General features: G+C 43.5%; 2 protein-coding genes across 2 annotated transcripts; one reads left to right on the top strand and one right to left on the bottom strand.

Moving 5' to 3' along the window:
• Window positions 1-3,965: 3,965 nt before the first annotated feature.
• LOC146182674 (uncharacterized) lies at window positions 3,966-14,443 on the top strand. Its single transcript, XM_084609578.1, has 9 exons — window positions 3,966-4,134; window positions 4,758-5,127; window positions 5,507-5,704; window positions 8,565-8,682; window positions 9,102-9,344; window positions 9,644-9,815; window positions 9,881-10,029; window positions 10,726-10,924; window positions 14,318-14,443. The coding sequence occupies exons 1-8, from the start codon at window positions 4,064-4,066 to the stop codon at window positions 10,917-10,919; spliced, it is 1,515 nt and encodes a 504-aa protein (XP_084465704.1). The 5' UTR covers window positions 3,966-4,063; the 3' UTR covers window positions 10,920-10,924; window positions 14,318-14,443.
• On the bottom strand, window positions 13,958-22,215 carry LOC146182673 (P2X purinoceptor 7-like). Its single transcript, XM_084609576.1, has 4 exons — window positions 22,182-22,215; window positions 18,512-18,737; window positions 18,228-18,428; window positions 13,958-14,406 (listed from the first exon to the last, which is right to left on the bottom strand). The coding sequence occupies exons 1-4, from the start codon at window positions 22,213-22,215 to the stop codon at window positions 14,247-14,249; spliced, it is 621 nt and encodes a 206-aa protein (XP_084465702.1). The 3' UTR covers window positions 13,958-14,246.
• Between the last annotated feature and the right edge of the window lie 1,282 nt (window positions 22,216-23,497).

The raw sequence follows: 23,497 nt of genomic DNA, 5'->3' as shown, positions 1-23,497 counted from the left end.
ACCATACTGCCCATATCGCAACTTTCACATAATAACAAGTCAAAAGACGATGCCACTGCACTGACTTGAACAAATCTCTGAAAGATGGAAACTATAGAAGTATGGGCGGGGAGGCTCCATGAAAACTGCTGAGTTAATTCAGATACAGGGCACACTCAGTACAACTGAACCTTCCAAAAACAGGAGTTTGCATTATATGTACCGTTTTTTCTGGCTTACAGACTGATCAGCCACACTGCTGAGCCATAATGCAAACCCAGTTCGCGGTCATACATATATAGTTTCATATAAGTACCAAAGGCGACCAAAGCAACCTCGAATATTCACCAGCTGTTGCTGCCTGCAGTTTCTTTCTGACAAGCGATATTAACCGGCCATACAGCCTGTATTTCCTGTCTCTATCAGTTACATTAAACACTGAATTATTAATTGCGAACGCGTAGCCTAGCTGACCGCAAAAAGGAATTCGGAGGTAAATAAATGCAGTGCCATAACGTACAGCCTTAGAGCTATGGAACAGAACACTGCACCAACTGCGTATTTGAAGGCGGAATACCTTCGGCAGAACAACGAGATAAGCAGCCCACGGGGAGCCTAATTCCCTTGCGTCGAATGAAGCGCACAATGCACAGCCGAACCCGAAGCCCAGAGCGAAGCTAGAAATTGCACTACACGAGAAAAACTTCGTCTGCAACTGTACGTCACAATCAAGCGCGTCCAAACTCCGCACTTGATTGTAGCAACCAAGCGCGGATTTCTCAAATCCTCCTAGATTAGCAAGGAGATTAGCAAGGACTATTTGATACATGAGCACATGAGTACGCGAAACGCTTCGACTGAAATAGGCATGGGAAATAAGCCATGAGTACAAGCAGTACAAGCAGTACAAGTGCGCGACCAACGCTATGACCAACGCGCCAACGCCATGCCAACGCCGCCGATACACATAAGTTAAAATTATTAAGAAAATGAACAATAACTTATTTTAAGCCACAATTTTAAGTTATAAATTAGTATTATAAAGGCTTCACTTGCTGTTGCGCACATTTTTTCTTCTGCTTAGTTTATGACGACGTAGGGTGACGTATTTTGTGCGTGGCAGCAGCGTTTTACTAGTGCCACGCTGCGTGTCTGCAGCCTCGGCCTTTAAATAATTTCGCGACTGTTTTCGGCTCGTGATTTTTTTATATATAAAAGAGGAAGGATCAGTGTTGCTATAACAGTTAAAATCACAAAAGTGACTTTTTTACTGAAAATCGCCGTTTTTCGACCCGCGTCTCCCCTTAAAGGGGTCGTGAAACGAAAATGTAGCTGCCCAGTTGTAATTTTCCTTGCTTCAGTAAACATTAGGCACGCTGATTCTAAAATATCTCGCCGAAATATTGCTTCTGGATTTAATAATACCGTTCTGAAATCACAGCTTTTTTGCGTTCCTGAAGCGACCTTGCGACCCTGTAGGCCGGAATCAGAAGTACTCGCCTACGTCATCGTTAGCCGTTTGGAAACGCAGATATTAATCGTTGTTGTCCTAAAATAATAGGCTCCTGTTAAAGTTAAAAAATAAGAAAATAGTATATCAACTATTCGCTCACGCAAACGCATTTCTTCAACAATCTGCCCACGTTACTGTCACGTGACGCGTGGTTGGCGGCGGCGGCGGAGGACGGGTGTCGTCTGCTTCTCGCTGCGCGCTGGAGCAGAGCGAGAGACGACGCTCAAGTTCAGATTTTCTCCGCCGGGTACTCCAAATGACAATGGTTCTAATCTCATTTGTCGTTAATTTTTTTTTGTGAACATTCCTGATGGAGCACAACAACGTCTTGAGCAGTTTCATACCACCGGTACAACTTACCAGGTCAAAGCATCGCTGCATACACCTTACGGGTGCTGGTTGTGCGGCCGCTGCTGTAACTTTTATTTTGTTCATTCTTGGCTTCATTAAAGATACGATGTAAATACAGTTTCAGGTCGAAGAAATCGACAAGTGTGTTCAGTTCGTGTAGTGGCTGGAGTGTTTCAGGAGCGGGCGCCGCGGCACGTACTCGTATATTGCTCGCCTCCGCGCTGCATCGTTGAGAATAGCGTGTCGAGCTTCGCTTTCTTTATTTTGGCTCGATGACCTGAACTATGGCACTGCACGGAAAGCCGGAAACAGAAAGAAAAAAAGAAAAGGTAGGTACAATGTACTTGGGTGGCCCTTTCACCCAACGCGTTGTCGCGTGCACATGTGCTTCTTCGAGGCGCCGGGACGGGAAGCGATCGCGCATGCTACACACATGTTCGCAATTCTCTAAAAGCGTTTACCGGGTCCGCAAGCTGCACCGTGCCATTTCAAAAAAGAGCGGAGACCCCGTTCACCGGCACTCAAACATTGTAGTGCGGAAGAAAGCTAATGAGTTTTGCTCCCCCATCTTCCCGACGCCTTTTTCGTTATCTTTCTCAAAAAAAAAAAAAAAAAAAAAAAGAGTTGAAGGACCACCCTGCTTCCAACACCCTCGGGCTGGTAGCCGGCGCCCGTACTCTATGCTCTCTGAAAGCGTGTTTTTCCGGGCAATATTCAAGCGTTGAAGCAGACGAGACTCGTACTCCGTGCTGGTCTCGCGCTCGGCTCTTTCCGTGTGCCCGGAATCCACGCTCTTCCATGCAAATCTGTTCCTTCCGTCACTCGCTGCCTCTTCCATCGTGTTTGCTATTCGCTCCTCTACGTTGTGGCCCCGTTAGCTTTTGTCGTTCTCGGCGCGTTGCGCGCGTGTGAGGAGTGGTCGCTATGCCATCCGTGTGTATTGTGAGACATTGCAGCACGAAGTACCGGAGTGGAAGTAACGTTCGGTTCCACAAGTTGCCCAGTGATCCCCAGCGAAAAGCCGCCTGGCTTCGAGCCATTAACCGCGATGGTCCCAGCGGTATGGGCACACTGACGGGGTTCGTGTGTACAGATCATTTTTTACCAGAAGATTATGAAATGAACCTCGATGTCGCTCGAAGCCTCGGCATGGAAGTGAAGTACGCTCGCCTCAAGCCAGACGTTGTACCGACGCAAAACCTTTGGCTTGGTACACCACCAAAAAAGCGGAGGAGGTCTGAGGTAAGTTCACATGATAGATGTCAACTTTGTTGCAATTTATACATATCTTGCGGTTGCTAATAACTTTTCCTTTTCTTAGGAACTACTCGACTCGCAGTATGAAGTCTTGACCGCTGAGGAAGTGCAAACTTCGCCTCGAATGGTGGACAATTCAACGCAAACCACCAGAAGTGTCTCGAGTGCTTGCTGCCAAACTGTCGGCAGGGATGTACAAACGCGACGTAAGGTTTTCCTCTTAACAGTAGCGTGCTCATTTTATTTCCATTTTTAACAAGCAGAAGTCGTGTCATAATAATTAGGCCATAGTTTAACCACGGCCTAACCTAGGGTGTTTCCAATCTTCAATATGGGAAAAGCAAGCAGACATTTGTTTTCCATATTGTCTAGTGGTATCAATGAATGCTAAAAAAAATTCTGGGAGCGGCAGTCAGGTGGTGTCGGTTACAACCTGTATAATGTTGTGGCGGAATGTTAGAACAGTTTTAAAGCCAGCGAAGAAAGCAATCATTCATTTCACATGCAGGGTGTGACAGACGATATCAAGCTTGACAGTAATGTACCCTTTACAAGCTGATAATGAGGCATTAATCTATGATATTTAGAGAAAATTTATCTAAAATATATTGTGCAACTAGATCAATGATGTTGCATTTGCATAAACAAATAGCACTTCACAGTGCATGTATTTTATTATTTTTTCATCAACTTACAGATACGCAGGTGAACTTCTATGTTTATTCAAGAAGAGATATGCAGGTGCAGACAGATCTCAGGCAATCCACTGAAACATACCATGAGGCCAGCGACACTGCAAGTGCACCTACCCTTGCACCATGTCTTTCTCTTCCTTTACCACCTTCCTCCAGAACAGGATCCTCAATTCCACTTGATCGAGCACTCTCTCCGATCACATTCATTCCAAGGCAAGCCTCTAGTCCTGTACAATCGGAAGCCTCAGACTTTGAAGAGAAGGATAACATGGAGCACTCAGAAGAGGATAACATGGAGCACTCGGAATTCTTCCCATCATTTAACGAGAGCTTCCTAGGGTAAAAATTGACTTTATGTGTGCCGCATGTTATTCCATTATGATCGTATGATTATCAGATCAATGACTTAGGAAAAACAATGGCACATAAGGGTGTGCATCTCTTTCATGAGCAGGGGGATCAGAGGCATCAGTGGGTTAGCATACCCAGCCCAAAGCACACGTAGCAAAAGTTTCCACTGCTAAACATAGAAGTCTTTAGTTCCATTCCTTCCGCTACGTTTTTCTATTTGTATGAGTACCATTTGTCTGTGCTTGCGTGACTGAACTGTGAATGTGTACATAGTATTTGTGCTCCTCATAAACCTCACTATGCATAAATATTCACCAAGCAGGTCTTGATCCATCAAACGCTTTCACAATATTCAGTGGCACAAGCAGCTGCTCAGACAGCATCAGTGTAACATTATAAAAATTCTTGAAGCTCTGTAAACCTGTGTTTACACTATTTAAAAGCAGAGTGCATGGTATGCAAAAATGTGCACTAAAACACCTTAGATGCAGTGCTGATTTGGGCAGCCCTTATATTTACTGCTGCTTTTAATCCTGTTAAATTCTAGCCTCCAATCAGCTCTGCAGAAAAATACTTCACAATTTCACGACCCGAACTTTGTATTTTTTCAGACTTGACTCCAGCACTGAGGAGGCCCTTCCTCAGGATGAGAGGAAGTTCATCGTGTTTGAAAGCTGCCTCAAGGAGCTCTTCACAGTATGTCGTGAATGCTATTCCTGTTGCAAAAGCGTAAGTTGTGTGACTGGGACTTTGCTGCAAGTACAGACAATGTGCGCGAACCACCACTGCCTTACATGGAAGAGCCAGCCAATGATGAATGGCAAGCCAGCAGGCAACGTGCTACTGTCAGCAGCCATGCTGTTTGCCGGCACCAGCCCCACCTCAGTGCTCCGAATGTTTGAGCACGTGAATGTGCAGGTGTTCACGCCACGAACATTTTTCAACTACCAGCGAGGCTACCTGCTTCCTGCGATTGACAAGGTAGGACAAAGGTTGTGTGCTGCCAAATGAATTACTGAACCAATGCTTTACGATTAGAGTTATTCCAGCTTATGCAGTAAAGCCATCACCATAAGCAAAAGAATTTAGCAACTGGATCATATGCCTATACAAGAAATGATTCAGAAGGTGGTTGGATACACTGAACTCCCATTAAATTTCAGGATGTGCAGCCAATTATTCGTTTTTTTTTTTTTCAATGTTATTGAACAACATATAATAGCCTAATCCCCATTGGGTGGAAAACCTGCATCTGCTCATGTGCCTGTAAATATGAGAATGCTTCTTAAAAGACACCAATTTGTTCATATATGTGTTCATGTAATATCTGGTCAGTGAAAAAACCCTTTTCTCACACCAGATCTGGCAACAGCAGCAGCAGGAGTTGTTTCGCCAGTTGCAAGGCTGCAATGTTGACCTGGCTGGTGATGGACGCTGCGATTCCCCAGGGTTTTCGGCAAAATTTATGACATACTCACTGCACGTCGCCCAACTGAACAAAATTCTCCATTTCGAGCAAGTGCAAGTTGGGGAGGTAGGTCAGAGCAATTGTAACAAAGTGGCTTTATGTGACTGTGCATTTTTTTCCCACAAAAGTGTGCAGATGTCAAGTCAAGCACCTTGATGGAAAAACATGCCTTTGTGAAGAGCTTCAGACATCTTATAGTAGCGCGAACAAAAACACACACAAGACAGGGTACAGGACGAGCGCTAACTGCCAACTGTTTATTGGAAGAAAAGAGGAACGTATATTTAAACCCTCGGCCACTCAGGTGTTCATAGCCCCCCAACGCACTCACCCCACCCGGTATCAAAATTCATCAATGACAAGCCTAGGCATGTGTGAATAAACACAACAAGGAAGCGATAAATAAACGATACATATCTTAACAACAGTCAAACGTAGCAAAGCATTGTGAAGACTTGAAGCAAAAGCAGTCAAAACTAAACAACGTAAAAATTAGAGCTCACAACAAGGTAATAACCAAAGGTAACTAGCAAAGAGGCAATAGCAGTCAATCCCCCGTAGCAAAAGCAGTGTCCATAGCAAAGCAAAAGCAGTCTAACAAAAAGCCGTAAAAACCAGAACAAACAACAAGGTAACAAAAGCATTTTAACAAAAAAACCAACAAGGTAAGACCAAGGTAAAAAAAAACCAAACCCAAGGGTAACCAACAAAACAAATTGTAGCAAAAGCAGTCAATATCTCGTAGCGAAGGCAGTGTCATGTATACGAAGCAAAAGCAGTCAAAATCTAAAAATTAATCAAGGTAAAAAAAATCTATATATAAAAAAAAAAAAAAAAAAAAAAAACGCCACTAATACCAAAGACAGGTCGTCCGAAGCAGGTTACAAACAGTGGACAATGGAATACTCATTTCAGATCATATTATCGAGGAAAGATACCTCACTGCTGTAGAGCACTACAGAAGACTCACTGATACAGTCAGTCCCTCTTATCTTTATAAAGTACGCTTCCATGATTTCACGTGCGAGTGAATTGCGGCTCTTGCCAAGAATCCTAATCTCATACAGCCGAGGCTGGCAACCCCTACAGGACGCGCAATGCTTAGCCAAATTAGAACCTTCCCTCGTTGTTAATGATAAGTCATGTTCCCGTGCACGATCGTTCACGCAGCGTCCCGTCTGGCCTACATACACCTTTCCACAAGACAATGGTATCTCGTAGACAACTCCGATGGCGCATTCCGCAAAGGGCCTAGCATGTTTCTTGCCACAGCCGCTCTTCTTTGCTCCTTGTTTGGCGATACGGGGGCATAGCTTTGCCATTTTGAAAGGTGCTGAAAACACCATCGGCACTTTGTACCTCCCCGCCACCTTCTTCAAGTTGTGCGACACCTTGTGCACATACGGCATGACTACAGGTTTACCTCTGCTTTCAGCCCTTTGCCGCGCTTTTCCCTTTATCTTTTGCAGCAATGTCTCAGCCACAGCCGCCACGATCGCACAGGGGAAACCGGCAGAAGAAAGCCTGCCCACCTGATCAATGATCAGGTGGGCAGGCTTTCTTCTGCCGGTTTCCCCTGTGCGATCGTGGCGGCTGTGGCTGAGACATTGCTGCAAAAGATAAAGGGAAAAGCGCGGCAAAGGGCTGAAAGCAGAGGTAAACCTGTAGTCATGCCGTATGTGCACAAGGTGTCGCACAACTTGAAGAAGGTGGCGGGGAGGTACAAAGTGCCGATGGTGTTTTCAGCACCTTTCAAAATGGCAAAGCTATGCCCCCGTATCGCCAAACAAGGAGCAAAGAAGAGCGGCTGTGGCAAGAAACATGCTAGGCCCTTTGCGGAATGCGCCATCGGAGTTGTCTACGAGATACCATTGTCTTGTGGAAAGGTGTATGTAGGCCAGACGGGACGCTGCGTGAACGATCGTGCACGGGAACATGACTTATCATTAACAACGAGGGAAGGTTCTAATTTGGCTAAGCATTGCGCGTCCTGTAGGGGTTGCCAGCCTCGGCTGTATGAGATTAGGATTCTTGGCAAGAGCCACAATTCACTCGCACGTGAAATCATGGAAGCGTACTTTATAAAGATAAGAGGGACTGACTGTATCAGTGAGTCTTCTGTAGTGCTCTACAGCAGTGAGGTATCTTTCCTCGATAATATGATCTGAAATGAGTATTCCATTGTCCACTGTTTGTAACCTGCTTCGGACGACCTGTCTTTGGTATTAGTGGCGTTTTTTTTTTTTTTTTTTTTATATATAGATTTTTTTTACCTTGATTAATTTTTAGATTTTGACTGCTTTTGCTTCGTATACATGACACTGCCTTCGCTACGAGATATTGACTGCTTTTGCTACAATTTGTTTTGTTGGTTACCCTTGGGTTTGGTTTTTTTTTACCTTGGTCTTACCTTGTTGGTTTTTTTGTTAAAATGCTTTTGTTACCTTGTTGTTTGTTCTGGTTTTTACGGCTTTTTGTTAGACTGCTTTTGCTTTGCTATGGACACTGCTTTTGCTACGGGGGATTGACTGCTATTGCCTCTTTGCTAGTTACCTTTGGTTATTACCTTGTTGTGAGCTCTAATTTTTACGTTGTTTAGTTTTGACTGCTTTTGCTTCAAGTCTTCACAATGCTTTGCTACGTTTGACTGTTGTTAAGATATGTATCGTTTATTTATCGCTTCCTTGTTGTGTTTATTCACACATGCCTAGGCTTGTCATTGATGAATTTTGATACCGGGTGGGGTGAGTGCGTTGGGGGGCTATGAACACCTGAGTGGCCGAGGGTTTAAATATACGTTCCTCTTTTCTTCCAATAAACAGTTGGCAGTTAGCGCTCGTCCTGTACCCTGTCTTGTGTGTGTTTTTGTTCGCGCTACTATAAGATGTCTGAAGTACTGCACCAACTAGGCCGACAACACATCTTTGTGAAGAGCTTGACTATGGTAAAGGAACAGGGGCTTAATGTGAAATCCATAACAACAGACCGGCACGTCCAAGTCACAAAGCACATGCAGACCAAGGAGCCCACCATCAAGCACTACTTTGATGCTTGGCACATCTCAAAAGGTAAAACTGAGTATAAAAAGACTTCCCCCATGATGTATTGCAAAATGCGGCTACATGCTATATTAAATTTTGTTGGATTCCGTGGTGGTATTTAACCATGAGGAGACCAATATCATAGGGAAGTATAGTAGCAAAGGGAGGGTCAGAAGTTGAAAGCACGAGGAGGAGAAGCAAAGGCAGTGTTTGTTTTTTTTGGTTGTCTGACATTAATGATGATGAGGGATATGGATGCCATACATGCACTGATACATGCAGATTGCAGCTAGGGACACAGAATTAGGTGTTTCTATCCAACTAATTGCATGTCAAAAATAATTTGTAATTTTTATCACCTACCCAGAGATCCTCCCTAAGCATTACCTACAGCAATTAACATATGTATAACTGATTAATATCCATTTATTACAATTTGGTTCTAGGCATAAAAAAAAAGCTGGCTGCCCATGCAAAACGAGCTGCATGCAGCATACTGGAGCTTTGGATTCAGCCAGCCAGCAATCACCTTCACTGGTGTGCTGCCATGAGCGATGGCAACATCGATTTGCTGCGAGACATGTGGCAAAGCATGGAACGGCATGTCACAGATGTGCACTCAGACCACCCAGGGCTCTACACACATTGTGCCCATGATGATCTTGGAGATAGGCAATGGCTTGTTCCAGGTCAGTATGCCGCTATTCGAAATCAAAATAAGTTTTTGCAGACCCCTCAATGTGCCTTTTATGTTGAATGTATGTTCTTGTAATCAAGCATGACTTGCAAAACGTTTAAAGTTTTGCCAAACAGTTGAGGTGCCCGATTTGAACTAGTGGTCAACCTTTCCAAAGCTACTATTTGTTACCTCAATGCATATACAACTATATTAATAATTATGAGAATTATGTGCACCTAAAAATATGCAATTGTACTTCATTGTGGTGCCATTTGAAGAAGACTTATCCAGAATTTTTTTTTAATATAGGGACACCTGCACACAACAGGTTTGTCGAGGTCGTCATGGCACCCCGTCTCGTTAAAGACATTGGAAAACTGGCACCCAGCACACATACTTTCAGCTTGGAGGCCTTCCACAGTGTGCTTATAGGCTTTGCACCAAAGTCCATATGTTTCTCATCTGAGGGCATGCGTGCAAGGTAGGTGGTGAAAGAGACCTGTCGAAAATTAACATTTGAAGAACTGTCGGATCGTCTGTTTTCAGAACACAGCTGGCAATACTCCATTTTAATGAGAATGCCAGCAAAGGACAAGCCACCACAGCTGAAGGCCTGTCTAAATGGAAAATAAAGAACCCAAAAGCAAGGAAGGGCACAGCCGTTGCCAGTCCTGTGAAAGCTGAGCCTACATATGGTAGGTAGTATGCTTAGCACTAGGAAAAAGAAAAGTACAATTTTAATGTTCGAGATCTCAGATATGTAATGGCCAAATTTGTTACATCTTTTATATGGTATGTTCAATCAACCGTTTATTTTTCAGTCTGTACACTCCAGTTTAAAGGTGCAATGTGGCCGAGGATGTCCATATCTGTGACATGAAAATTCTCAGCCACCTAGTGGCGTGAATACAAATAAAATTTATAAATTGGTGGCGCCTAGGACTATGGAACACTGACAGCAAGCCCTGATATGAAAATGGTCTTTGGCCACATTGCTTCATATGGTACATTACAGGCCTTGCTTTATATACCTGCATTACAATGTTAACTCTAATCTTTCATCTAACTCCCAATACTGGCTTTAGAATGAGGCGTCACCAGTGTTTTTGTGCCATATTCAACCAGAAATCAGAAATAACTCCATGTCATCTGAGAGTTCTAGTACAGGAGTTTTCATGCTAAGTACAGCGGCATGCAATCACCAATAAGAGGGCTTTGCTATGCATGCGTTTGCAGCATACTGTTGTAAGACTGATTAATGTGTGGTATATTTCAAAGGATAATGCTGACCCTTCATCACTTTTTGTTCTCTGCGATTGTCCTGTTTGTTTTTTTTGCACCTTTAAATATTCAGAAAGGATAACACTCGTATATGCACTCCTGATTTGCAGACTATGTTGGCCTCCTTCTGGATGAGACGGCACGCTGCTGCGAACAGTGGCCATCTTTTAAGGCTGCTTTTGCAGCAAACCCTTCGACTGCACCACCCCCCATGAGTCACTCTTTCCCGAGACCTTCCAAAGGTGAACTCGTGGCAGCTAGAAGGTCTAGGTTTGCCAGTGCCACGGGGAGCACCACCCTGTAATACAGGTGGGCATTCTCTAATACTACCAAGTCAGAAGTGTTGAAAGAAAGACGTTTTAGTTTCAGAATAATTTATTGGCTGGCCACAAGTTCATTGTCTACAATGAAGCATGCCAGAAGTTCAAAATTTTCAGGTTGTAAGGCAGTTCACTTGGAGCAGAACATCTTTATTCATGCTTCTTTGGTGCCTTACACCTAAATATGCAAACAAGTATATACAGCTGCACAATTATCATGATGTATTTCAGGTCATTACTCACCCATAAAACATTCCATCTTGAAAACTGCAGGTGGAGTAGAGTACACAAAATATATTCTAAGTGAGCCTCCTTTCCCTCATATGCAATATCAGCACATTGAAAGCAAAACTATAATGTTAACAAGGTGGATGCAAATGCAATTTTATATAATTATCTACCAGAAATGGATAGGCTGAAATCTGGCATGTTTAAAAACAACACTTCTGAAAAAAAAAAAAAAAGGGGAAGAAGGGCTCCCATGTGTTACTTCTTTGAAATGCCTTGGCACACTTTGCAGTCACTTGTCCTGTTTGTGCATTGACCCTCTTGTGCACTCCTCGATCTGCGTAATATCTGGCTAATATGGACAGTTCTATCCAGAAAAATTGTAATGTGACTGGTATACAAATAACAAGTAACACATTATAGCCAGTGAGCATGATTTTTACTGCAACAAAACAAGCAATTTATGTGAGAATGGATACTTCAAACCCCGTTTTTTGGTCCAGTGACTGGAATACATTTAGGTTTCATGAAGCTTTGACCCTCCAAAATTAATGCGGCACTCTTTGCTTTCGCTTGATTATGTAGCAAACAATATGAATAATCACTGACTGTGCTCTATTATATTTTTGAACCTTTCTTTACTTCAGCTGAAACTGAACTTGACTTTTACAGCTCTCACCACCTTAGTTCAATTCTACTTTGTGGTTTACTGCCTCCTATTACCTATGAAGCATATTGCCTTGCCACATGCACAAAAGGCACACATGACCAGTGTATCCATTACTTATTTGTCATCAACCACCTGCCTACCCACCACGCCAATGTTCGTTTAGTTGTGTGCCCCTCAGGAAAGGAAGTAATCAAAAAGGGTGCAGCCGATTTCATGCTGCTATTGCCTTACTTTCTTTTTCTGCCTTTGTCAGCCTTGTTTACTAAATCTGTGTACACAATGGACCTCCTTCATAAATGTTAAGTCAGCTTCGCCTCAATGCTGCATGACCCACTACTGATGGAACAGCAATTTTTGGAAGCTATACTATAGCCACACTGCATGTGATCTACGCAGCAGAATAAGTTAACATAGTTTCCAAAGCAGCACTATCTGCAGAGCAGCAATAAGCAATTTTAGCAGTTTAGCTTTGTTTAGAAAAGTGAAATTACAGAATGAGAAAAGGAATTTAAATTCAGTCAAATTGCATGTCTTGTTTTTAGCACACAAATAAATAATTAATATCTAGGCAATAATTAGTGCAGCAGAATGAATGGACAAAGATCAGTCCCACAAAGTTTTATCATATTAGCAAGACATGACTGTAAACAAATTAGCCCAGAAGTTCTGATGAAGTATACCATATACAAAGTAACCAGGACAATAATGAGAATGGCAGTAGTGCAGGGCAATCAGATGTTCAGCTAGTAACGAAGAACAAAGTAAAGAAAGCTTTAGAACCTATGAAAAGGGGGAAACCAGCTGCAAAAGATCAGGAAACTATACATTTATCGAAGGATGGTGGGAATTTCATGCTAGAAAAACTAGCCACCCTGCGCAATGCCTCAGGACCTCGATTGTAACAAAATCTTGGAAAAATGCTAATAATATTTTAGTCCATAAAAAAAGGGGCGTCAAGGACTTGAAAAATTACAGACCAACCAGCCTACTATCCATTACGCACAAAGTATTTACTATAGTTATTGCTAATAGAATCAAGGCATTAGACTTCTATCAACCAAACGATCAGGCCTGCTTTAGTAAAGGCTATTCTGCTATAGATCATAGCCATAACTATCAACCAGGGGACAGAAAAACGCTCAAATATAACCAAAACTTATACATAGCTCATAGATTATGATAAAGCTTTTGATTCAATTGAGACTGCAGCAGTAGACAAGCCATACGTGGAAGTACTGAAAGGTATCTATAGTGGCTGCACAGCAACCATAGATCTCCATAAAGAAAGTAATAAAATTCTCATAAAGCAAGGTGTTAGACAAAGAGACACAATCTCCCCAGTGCTACTCATTGCTTGCTTAGATGGAGTATTCAGAGGGCTGGATTGGGAACAACAGTTAGGGATAAGGGTTAATGGAGGCTCTTTCAGTAATCTGAGTTTGTTGATGACATTGCCTTGCCGAGTAGCTTAGGTGAAGAATTACAAAGAACGATTAATGACATAGGCAAAATAAATCAGTAGGGCTAAAATTAATATTCAGGAGACTAAAGTAATGTACAGTCGACGTCACCCTTGTGTAGAGCGCTCGGGAGACACACGTCCCTGTAAATAAGGCCAGATATCGGCCGCAGCTGGTAGGTTCTTGCGGCAACACTCGAGTGAAAGTGGTGCCACAGATAGCCGCAACCAAGGCAGACACTAGCACCTAGCCCAGAAGTCTGGAGTTGGAGTCTATTTTCAGCTTTTGTAGCCCGATATGCCTTGCTCGAGCGCTCTACACAAGGGTGACGTCAGCTGTACAACAACCTCGGAAAGGAAGTTTTTTGCGACAGGTAGCAAGACACTGGAAGTGGTAAGGGAATATGTCTGCTTAGGATAAGTAATATCAGCAGATCTGGATCATGAAAGGGAAATAAGAAAGTATCAGACTGGGCTAGAGTGCATTCAGCAGCAACTATCAAATCATGAATGGCAGGTTACCTATGTCCCTCAAGAAGAAGTTATACAGCACCTGCTATCTTACCAGTACTTGCCTATGGGGCAGAAATGTGGAGGTTAACGAAAAGTTCAAATTAAATTGAGGACCACACAGAAATCTATGGAACAAAAAATGGTACGTTTAACAGGAAGCGTGCCGAATGGGCAAGGGAATAGTCACTGGCTTGTGTCTGACAATGGCAGATCCTGTAATGCAAAGGCATGATAACCAGTGTGTCACCCATATGGGTGACACACTGTATTCCAAGGGAAGGCAAGCATAGTAAAGGGCAGCAGAAATGTGGGCAGATGAGAACGGAAAGTTTGTGGGGTAAAATGGATACCGGTGGGACAGGAATGGGCAACTTGGAGGCATATAGGTGAGGCCTTCTTTACCCTGCAGTGGGTGTAGTGAGGCTGGTGGTGGTGATGACTTCACAAACCTTGTGCATACTGGAAACCAGTGTAACCTTCGGACGGAAATCTCTCCCTTATTTGGTTTACAGCACAGGCAGGGAGGACCTTCCGGTGATTTCTGCCCAGGCGTCCCCAAAGCCAGTGTGCAAGCTGGCTGTAGCTGACGTAGCGGTACCTCCTGTTGACAAGAGAAGGAGCAATATTTTTTTTTTCACCATAGCAAAACAAAAGTCTGGTTTGGGGCTTTTACCATTGAGTTACTCAAGTTTCTGGCATCTGTACAATTAATTATAATCTCGCAGGTTGTATGCTGTAAAATGCCATTCTGTGGCTTGGCTTTGTTTGTAGGGTTTAACATCTGGAAGAGACTCAGGCTAAGGGAGATGCTGCAGTGAAGGGCCCTGGGAATTTTGACCACCTGGGGTTCACCGTGCACTGACATCGCACAGCACACGGGCCCCTTGCTTTTCACCTCCATCAAAAAAGCGACCACCGCCGCCGGGATTCGATCCCATATCCCTGGGCTCGGCAGTTGAGCCCCCTAACCATTCAGCCACAACGGCAGGGCCAGTGCAATTCTCACTGTGGATTTATTCTTCCTGGCAGGATGGTGAACTCTGAATTTCGCTGCAGGTAACTGAGAGAAAATGTGAGGTAAGAAAAGTAATGCCTCAAGGCAATGCAGTTTTTGTCAGACAGAACATGGCAGTCATCTTGCACTTTGTATTGTGTCTGAGATAAATGTGGATGCCGCCATCATAAGCATAGAAAGAAGTTTAGGGTGTGCAGATGAAGTCATTCTGTTTAAAGGAGCAAAGAACACCTGGTCTGTTCCTGTCAATTCAGATGTTTCCCCACAATATTCCACACTGACAACAATTTGGTGCTGAGGAAGGCTACAGTCTGTAAGCACACTCAGTAGCAGCGCAACAAACGCGAGCATAGCAACCTGACTAAGCGACTTCTCAAGGCAGATGAAGGAGTTCAAAAGTTTGTCTGGTGCATCTTGGACGACATGGTATTGCTGACTCAAGTTTTTTTCAAGTGCAATGGTGCAATGGCATGACTGACCCAGTCAAGCAACATGTATACCTTCTTACGTTATGTGGAGCTGAGATTTAAATTTCACTTGTGCACCTCTGCAGCCAAAAATGCCAGACCAAGTAAACCGTGTCAATATCACACAGGCACTGAAGATGCACTTTGACCTCCACTTATACAACATTTAGTCATGCTATGTTTCAACGTCGACACCAATTGCCTAGTGAATATATTACACAACTGCACTATGCAATTTAGCTTCGAGTTGTAACTTCGGGATTTTGTCAACAGCAACGGCAGTAATCACGCAAGGTGCTACGTCTACAACTACTACTGCTACAACTACTGTAATGAACGCTACATCGTTGCAGACAGATGTAATGCTGTGTGACAGGTTTGTTTCTGGCCTAGGTGACGAAAGCCTCCAGGATTAGCTCTTTGCACAGTATGACCTGACATACTTCAAGGCTCTCAACTTCGCCATTCATGTAAAAACTGTTAATCATGCGTTTAAACTAAACAAAGCAGTAAGCAACACAGGCATCAGAAGTAATGGCAAGATTAGCAAGAAGCAAGCACAACGCTGTTCGCACTGTGGCCACAGTACAAAATCATGCAGGTTCGAGAGAGCAACATGCCATTACTGCTAAAATTCCAAGTCACACTGAGAAAGCCGGCATTTCGATGCAGAAAAGTCTACCAGCAAAGCAACTACTTGGGGAAGTCAAGGACCTCACAGCCAGCAAAGAATGTCAAGTACAAAGCTTCGCACTCTGTTGGATCTGCACGTTGCAAAAAAACTGTGGTTCTCAATTTTCATGGCAAGCATGTGACTTCTGAAGTGTCTTCTTGCATAATGATCAATAGTGCCACGCTTTGATCCATTTGGACTGGAGACCAACCCCGCAAACGATGACGTACACTTGCACACCTGGTTTGGACAGGCACTGCAAGTAGTGGGAACAGCAACAGTTCCTGTCTGCTAAAGAAATGGAACATTCAAGCTTCCGCTGTTAGTGGTTAACTACTTCTTCATGATGACTGGCATTCGATACATAACCTCACATCCATACCAACCCTGTTACCAATGGACAAACTGAATGGTGTGTGTGGAAGTGAAGAAACCTATGATATGAGATTCACAAGAACCAATAAACCTTGTAGTGGCAGCACTGCACAGTTCATTAAACAACAGGCATCAGTCCTGCAAATGTTTAGCTGTGAAATGCCGACACAATTGGACCACATAGTACCCACACCGGAGTAGCCTGGCATTGAAGAGAATTTGCACAAGAATTGCCAAATGGGTGCAGGAGGAAAGTAATGTCTGATAATTCCTTCCAGGAGTGAAATGGATGTCTAGAAATATAGTGAAGCTGGTGGGCCGACATTCTTAGCTGGTTCAGTGCTCTGAAAAGATGGTGCAGCATCATCTGGGCCAGATAAGGAAGTGCGGCCACAGTCAAGGTGAAAGACGAGGAGCAACAGCAACCCTTGCATGAGGAGTTAAGCACAGTGAACGGTCTGTTGCTGCCAACACAGCAGGGGAACAAGTACCACGCAGATTGCAGCATACAAGGTGACCATCACAGCAATATAGAGCTGCTATCTTAGAGGGGAGGGGTATTGTGCCTGAGATGTATCTTAGAGGGGAGGGGTATTGTGCCTGAGATCAAGGTAGGCGATGCAATCATCAGTACAGCACAAAGATGTTTAGCGTGTAACCTATGTGTGAAGCAGGAATGTGCATACAGTTGTCCTGCTTGAAAGAGTAATAAATGTTAGGTCCATTCCTGTCAATGGCTGTCAAATGTTTCCTGACAACATGCCACACTGACAGAACGCATAACCAACACGTAAGGAGGTAGAAGTGAAATTGTTTGTTTTCAGTGCCAAATTTTTGCACGTGCCAGCAATAGCAAGCGTTGCAAGACTACTATATGATGTAGTCTTTTTGTCAACTTCATTTGTTAACTTTAAAATGCCCATTGCTTACTCCCGCTGCGGAAGTTTCGTTAGGTTGTTACACTCGGAGGAATAATTTTTTTTTTTTCAGAGAATCTTTTTTTAGTGCGCTTCAGCACATGTTAGATGCCGGAATCAAACCATTTGAGAGAGTTTGCTTTGCATCTACTCAGATGCAAATTGTATGTACCATGCTCTGCTCTGAGCATCTACAGATCAGTGGAAGTGGTGATAAAGGTTGCAATGAATTCAAATTATGTCTCGTACACTCTACCACATTGTCACCTAATGCAAGTTGGCAAAAAAAGTTAAAACTTTAGCAAATAAACCGCGCTTAGATGGTGACCGTAGGGGGGGGGGGGGGGGGGGGGCAGGTTACCTTGCCATGTGAATTTCACTCCAAACAGTATCCTTTGAAATAAAATATTATATGTACCTATTTTATTGTCTTATGACCATTCTTATGTAATCGTTTGTTCAAGTTCTGCAACTGTTGAATATGCCTCCCCAACTAATAAAACAAGCTTGTGTGTGTGGACAGCAACTTTTTTTTTTTCTTGCGATTACCTCGCAACTGTGTGCATGCTCTTCAACACATGATCGCAAGTTCAAATGATACATGTTACATTTCCTTGTTCACTGGTGCATGAAATAAAGCAAACCAGTAACCTGCATGGTAATACGTCGCGCTGATGCACACCTCCTACGGAGAAAAGGATAAAACTAACGATGCTGTGTTCGCGCTAACGTGCCGCGATGTCGACACTCACTGACACACGGCGCAAACACAACACAGACGCTTTCTTTTTCTTTTTTTTTTTGTGCATTTTCGTAAGGGACACTGCCAATGATCGAGAGAACGTAACGCCAGAGTTCCAGATTTGTTTATATATATATCATTTTTTTTTTTTTTCGTACAGCGTTTCCCGCGTGAGAAAACGAAAAACGGGCAGTCGCTTTTTTACGCTGTCGCCCTTTGAGCACGGTTATTACCTTGTGGCCTCGACGCGCAGCCCATGGTCAATAAGTGTTTCAAGGGCCACGGTCAGTACCACTTCATCGAGGCACAGCGTAAAAAAATGGGGGTGCTCCGTAATGCAGCCAGACGGCTGCTTCCTAGTCGCCGCCGGGATCTCGCGGCAACAGATGCTTTCGAGGGCAGACGGCATCGGCACGCACCGCCCGCAGCTGCACCTGTTCGAATATATCGGTTAGCGATTGCACTTTTCTTCAACGCCTGAAAGTAGGCTAGGTTACATGGCTCGAGCATCACATACCAATGCGTACTCCCGAGACGGTCGGGTTCGGGAGGCTGACGATCGGGACTTCTGCAAGGCGAAATGTTGCCGCGGCCTCTCGGCACGACTGCTGCTGGCCCGACGCAGGCTCCGTCTTCGCCTTCGCCTTCGCGGTTGTCGTCGTCGCTGTCGTCTGAACCTTCCCGATCTCGCACTCGTAAAGGTGCATCGGCATAAGGCTCAAAACCCAAGCACCGACTCCTTTCTAAAGAGGTCGGCCATTTTTTATAAAACAGTATATTGCAGCAGAGTACGATTAGAACCCCTAGAATTGCGCCGAGCTCGGTCAACTTCGGCTCAGCAGGCTCCGACAACAGGAGCTTCTCATTGGCTTAGCACTATGACGTATCTGTTTGAGTTGAGGAGGAATCGCGCTAGGAAACCGAAATTGTGTTTTTGTCGCTATTAAATCAACGCGGGTGATGAAACGAATCGAGGTATATTATATGATGAAGGATACGGATTCCATTTACACAAGCTGTGCAAAATTTCCGGAAAACGTTTCACGACCCCTTTAAGTACTTGCTTGGTTTCACAGCAGAACCATAAGAACAATTAGTGCAGTTCTTGTTGCTGGACAAGCTTAACGGCTCAAGATGCTGCTTGCCGCTTGCTTCTTTCACCACGAACGATTCAAGAGGTTGGTAGAAGGTGCTATGTCAAGTGCACAAAACATTTTTTTTTCACAATTGCCTCCAATTGCCTTTGGCTTGTTTTAATTGTGAACAAATATTTGCTATGCTCTGTGCTTTTCTAGTGTATGAAAATTATATATGTATTAGGCCCGTAGCAAGGTGCATGCATGAAACGTGGAGGCTAACCAAGAGGTTTCTACTTAAGAGTTGAGGACAACGCAGAGGGCTATGGAACGAAAAATAGTAGGGGTAACATTAAGAGATAGGAAGCGTGCAGAGTGGGTCAGAGAAATAACTCAAGCTATTGACATTCTAGTGGAAATCAAGAAGAAGAAATGGGCATGGCAGGACATATAGTGCGAAGAGAGGATAACCGATGGTCGCTTAGGGTAACAAACTGGATTTCAAGGGAAGGAAAGCATATCAAGGGGCGGCGGAAAGTTAGGTGGGCGGATGAGGTTAAGAAGTTCGCAGGGGTCGAGTGGATGCAGCTAGCACAGAACCAGGTTAATTGGAGAAATATGGGAGAGGCCTTCGCCCTGCAGTAGGTATAGTCAGGCTGATGATAATGAAGGTGCATGCGGGCACCATCACCCTGCTGTGCTTCGAACAGTCACTTGAGTTGCATCAGATCACATTTTTTAAGCACTGTCATTAATGGCACGCTGTACAGCAAAAACTCTTGCTCTGCTGAATTTGATGACAGCATTGAGGCAGCTAGTTTGGAGCAGAATGGAGCAGCTCTTCCAGCCCAGATGATGTGGTGCCAATTGAAGAAGTATGGGCAACGCCAGATGCTTCTTGAATTTCTCTTTTTGAAAAAATGAAACGGGTTAGAATTTTAAGTTGAGCTTGACACTGTATGTAAAAATATTAAAATTTTAACTGTAATCTACTACCTTTCTTTTTCGTGTTTCTGCATTAATTGCTTTTGAACTAAATTACAGATCATGCTCACAGCTTAGTTTTTGGGTGCAACGATAAGTAATGATGTATCAGTTTATCTGTTCAGTTTGAAAACAAAAAAAAATTGGAGATGCATATAAGTCTGCTTATGTGCGGAAGTGCGAAAGCACGAGTTCCATGTTTAGTTTCGCTATGAGCTCATTCCGTGTTTCATTGTTTTTCTCAGATGTGTACAAATTTCTTCGCTTTTAAGCTGCTACTTTCTTTCTAATGTTATCTTTATTTGTCTTTACTATTTACTTTTATTCTTAGTTTTCCTTTTTGCTTTTCATTGTTTTAGTTATTGCCATCATTGCCCTTTTCCTCAGTGCCCTCCGGTGTCCTTATACCAAACATGGAGGAATAAGGACTGTTCTGGTTCTCGGTATGTCAGCATAGAGTCAGCTAGGGCATGGAAGGATGATGGTTCAAGTCCCGGTGTAGACATGGTTCACTTATTTTTCTCACTTTCAATTCTCGTTAGGACATGCCACAGTGACAACTTTTATAGAAGCAACTCATGAGGCAAGAAATGTTTTCGGTTTCATATCGCGTTCAGAAGCTTGTGACAGCTGTACAGCCTCGTCCACTTCTAGCTATAACACGGTCACTGCTTTCGAAGCGTCATTGCGTCCGACCCGGCCATGCAATAGAGCTTAGTGGCAGGCCATGTGAAGCAACACGCCCGGGTCCTTCTGTGCCTCCGTCCGATATGCGCCTGCGTCGGGCGCAATGTTGCTTTGAAAGCAGTGACCGTGTTATAGCTAGAAGTGGATGACCCTGTACATCATCCCCCTCCTCCTTCCCTCGCTGCCAGCACACTGTTGCTCTGCAGAAGTGAGGACCAGCACTGCAGTCCAGAAACGTTCACAAAATTGAGCATAAATATCAAAAGAATTTTTTTATTGCCTTCAATAAATATATCTGTCACCAAGTGAGTCATGTAAGTGTTGAACAAAGTTTTATTTATGGTGCAGTGCAACATGGCCTGAAGTTAATTTTACATATTCAAGATTGGCAAACAAATTCACTTGACATTTTTGTGGAAAATTGCCCAAAGTTTTGCAGAGCATCGCACTAGCTTGTATTCTGAAGAACAGTGGCTGAATGAAATGGTGCTGAAAATGAAGTTTTGTGAAGTAATCAAAAATTTCCTGGTGCCTGTAAAGGTTATTTAGTATGCTTGGACAAACAGTTTACAAATGGCATAGTGGAATTAAGTAATAACAAAAATGGTGATAGAGAACTCAAAAACTAACGTGGAAAGTGAGCGATATGGTGTGTGTGCATGTTTCAGCGATGGGGAAATCGTAAGCATGCCGAGACTTTTGGCGTTGGAAAGTTTGAGCTATGACTGAATCTCCCCTATTTTGATTTTGCGCCTACATATGCATCACGTTGCCTACGAGACTGAGACAGCTCGGGAGGATTGTGAATGCCTGCTATGACTCACAGGCGTCGATTGGACTAGCATCATGCAGCCTGCGTCATTAATTGGTCAGGCTAACCTTTCCAAGGTTGGGTTTGGTACCTATGTTTTTGACCTGTTTTTAACTTCAAATGAGCTGGGGAAGTACCGATTCCAATCTTGCTTTAAAAGTTAAGAAGTGCAAAAGCTAAGTTTTATATATTTAGAAGTACTGTTGCAAGCAGTTTGAGTATGTGCAAGACAGCTCAGCCTGCTAGACATGGTAATATCAACATCATGAGATCAGTTTTGTGTGCAAAATAATGTGATAACCCGTGTTTTCCAAGTGGTAGAGCAGCCGGCTGTATGAGATGCACCTTGTCACAAGCCCCTGAATGGCGTCGCATGCAGGTTGGCAGAGCTTGGCAACTAATTGCGAAGAGTCAATATTCAGTTCTCACATGGGCTGACTGAAGTTCCCCATAATCTGTTTCTATCCATGGCAAACTTGTGTAGAATGCACCGAAGCCAAACTTGTAAGCTTGTGCAAATATACAATTTCTTTTATTTGGTGAAATATTTAAATACTCTATATAAAATGCTCTATATAAACCGAATGTTTGGTACTCAAAATATTGAAGCAGTCACTTCGTTAACATACCTCGTGCAGTATCGTGGTACACTAGTTTATGCATACTTCTGGCAAGAAATTTGCGTGGGAAAGTTTTGGAGCATTCTGAGCATGGTTTGGGACACATCTGTAGGTTCAAAGGCCTTTGATAATTGCCATTTTCTATTCCCGACAAACAACATCCCAGTCTGATTCCTTTTTATGCAACATTCAATATTTTTCCAGCTACGCACGCACCTCTGACAAGACAACAGCTAAAACTTCAAGGTGCTTAAAACACAGGCTGACCTAAGCAACAATTAGGAATGAAGCTGCAGCTGACGGAGCGCTTATTAACTGAAAAAACAAAGTTTGAGCTGAAGCTTTCGCCTATTTTTACTTGATAGATTGAAATGTAGAGTCTACCACTTCAAAGCACTCGGGCAGTGCCACTAGCAATGGGCACTACATTTCTGCTATCTTGTGCATATCATTTTGTAGCGTAAAGCTACGCTACGCGGGTCAAAGCAGAGTTTCGCGTGAGTGTGCCCCGCCCATTATGCGCATGCGCGAGAGCCGCGTCTAATTGCGAAGAAGAACGCTCGGTCACCCGCAGCTAATGCTTTCGCTACATATTCGGTTCAGCAGCGTTGAACCCTTCTAATTTTTTTGATCCTACATCATTTTAATAAGTTCCTGCACTAGTCTGTAGTTTCTTCGAGGGGATAGACAGCACTTAAGATTAGCCTTTCATCCTTCAGCTTCTTTACTTCATTGCCTTGATTATTTTTTTGCTTGAGCAATGCTGGAGTTTCAATTTTAACATCTTGGCTACAGGCCCTGTATGACTTTCCGATACCATTGAGAAGGTTCCTAGTGATTGGAACCTTTGGCGCACCACCCCACAATGCTTCAAGTATGCTTTTGCCTGACGTATGTCACGGACAAAGGGATTCAATGGTGACGTACCTGCTTGTTTTCACAGCAAAAGCATTAAAGCAACTTGTGTAGTTTTTTTCAGGCGGACAAGTTTCCTAACTGTTCGCGGTAGTTCGCACTATCTGCTTCGCTTGCTGCTCTCGCTTTTTTCTCCACAGGTGATTCAAAATCCTGGGAGGATGTGCTATTTCACATGCACAGTGCATTTTTTTTTTTCACAATTAATAGCCTCCAATTGCCTGTGGGCCATATTAAATTTATGTTAGCAAAAAAATATTTATTATGCTCCACACTTCCCTAGCTTTGAAAACATTTGTTTACATTCAGCCCAGTGCAAGATGCATTGTACCCTCTGCCACTAGTGTGCTGCCATCGTTCCTGTGTTCACCTAAATTTGATAGTAAAACGTCGGGGCTGCATGGAAAGCA

The sequence above is a fragment of the Amblyomma maculatum genome, chromosome 7 (assembly GCF_055883805.1).
Source record: "Amblyomma maculatum isolate TAMU_Amacu chromosome 7, ASM5588380v1, whole genome shotgun sequence".
Taxonomy (NCBI): domain Eukaryota; kingdom Metazoa; phylum Arthropoda; class Arachnida; order Ixodida; family Ixodidae; genus Amblyomma; species Amblyomma maculatum.
This window is presented reverse-complemented; position numbering and strand designations above follow the sequence as displayed.

Bases quoted from the DNA above. Each gene is read 5' to 3' on its own strand.
- LOC146182674 (XM_084609578.1), top strand. From the start codon at position 4,064: ATGGAGCACTCAGAAGAGGATAACATGGAGCACTCGGAATTCTTCCCA. The intron at 5,705-8,564 runs GTGGCTTTATGT...ACTATGGTAAAG, and splicing joins GTCAGAGCAATTGTAACAAA to GAACAGGGGCTTAATGTGAA. The intron at 9,345-9,643 runs GTCAGTATGCCG...TTTTTAATATAG, and splicing joins TAGGCAATGGCTTGTTCCAG to GGACACCTGCACACAACAGG.
- LOC146182673 (XM_084609576.1), bottom strand. From the start codon at position 22,215: ATGCATAAACTAGTGTACCACGATACTGCACGAG. The intron at 18,738-22,181 runs GTATGTTAACGA...CGACCTCTTTAG, and splicing joins GTACCACGATACTGCACGAG to AAAGGAGTCGGTGCTTGGGT. The intron at 18,429-18,511 runs GTATGTGATGCT...ATATTCGAACAG, and splicing joins CGTCTCGGGAGTACGCATTG to GTGCAGCTGCGGGCGGTGCG.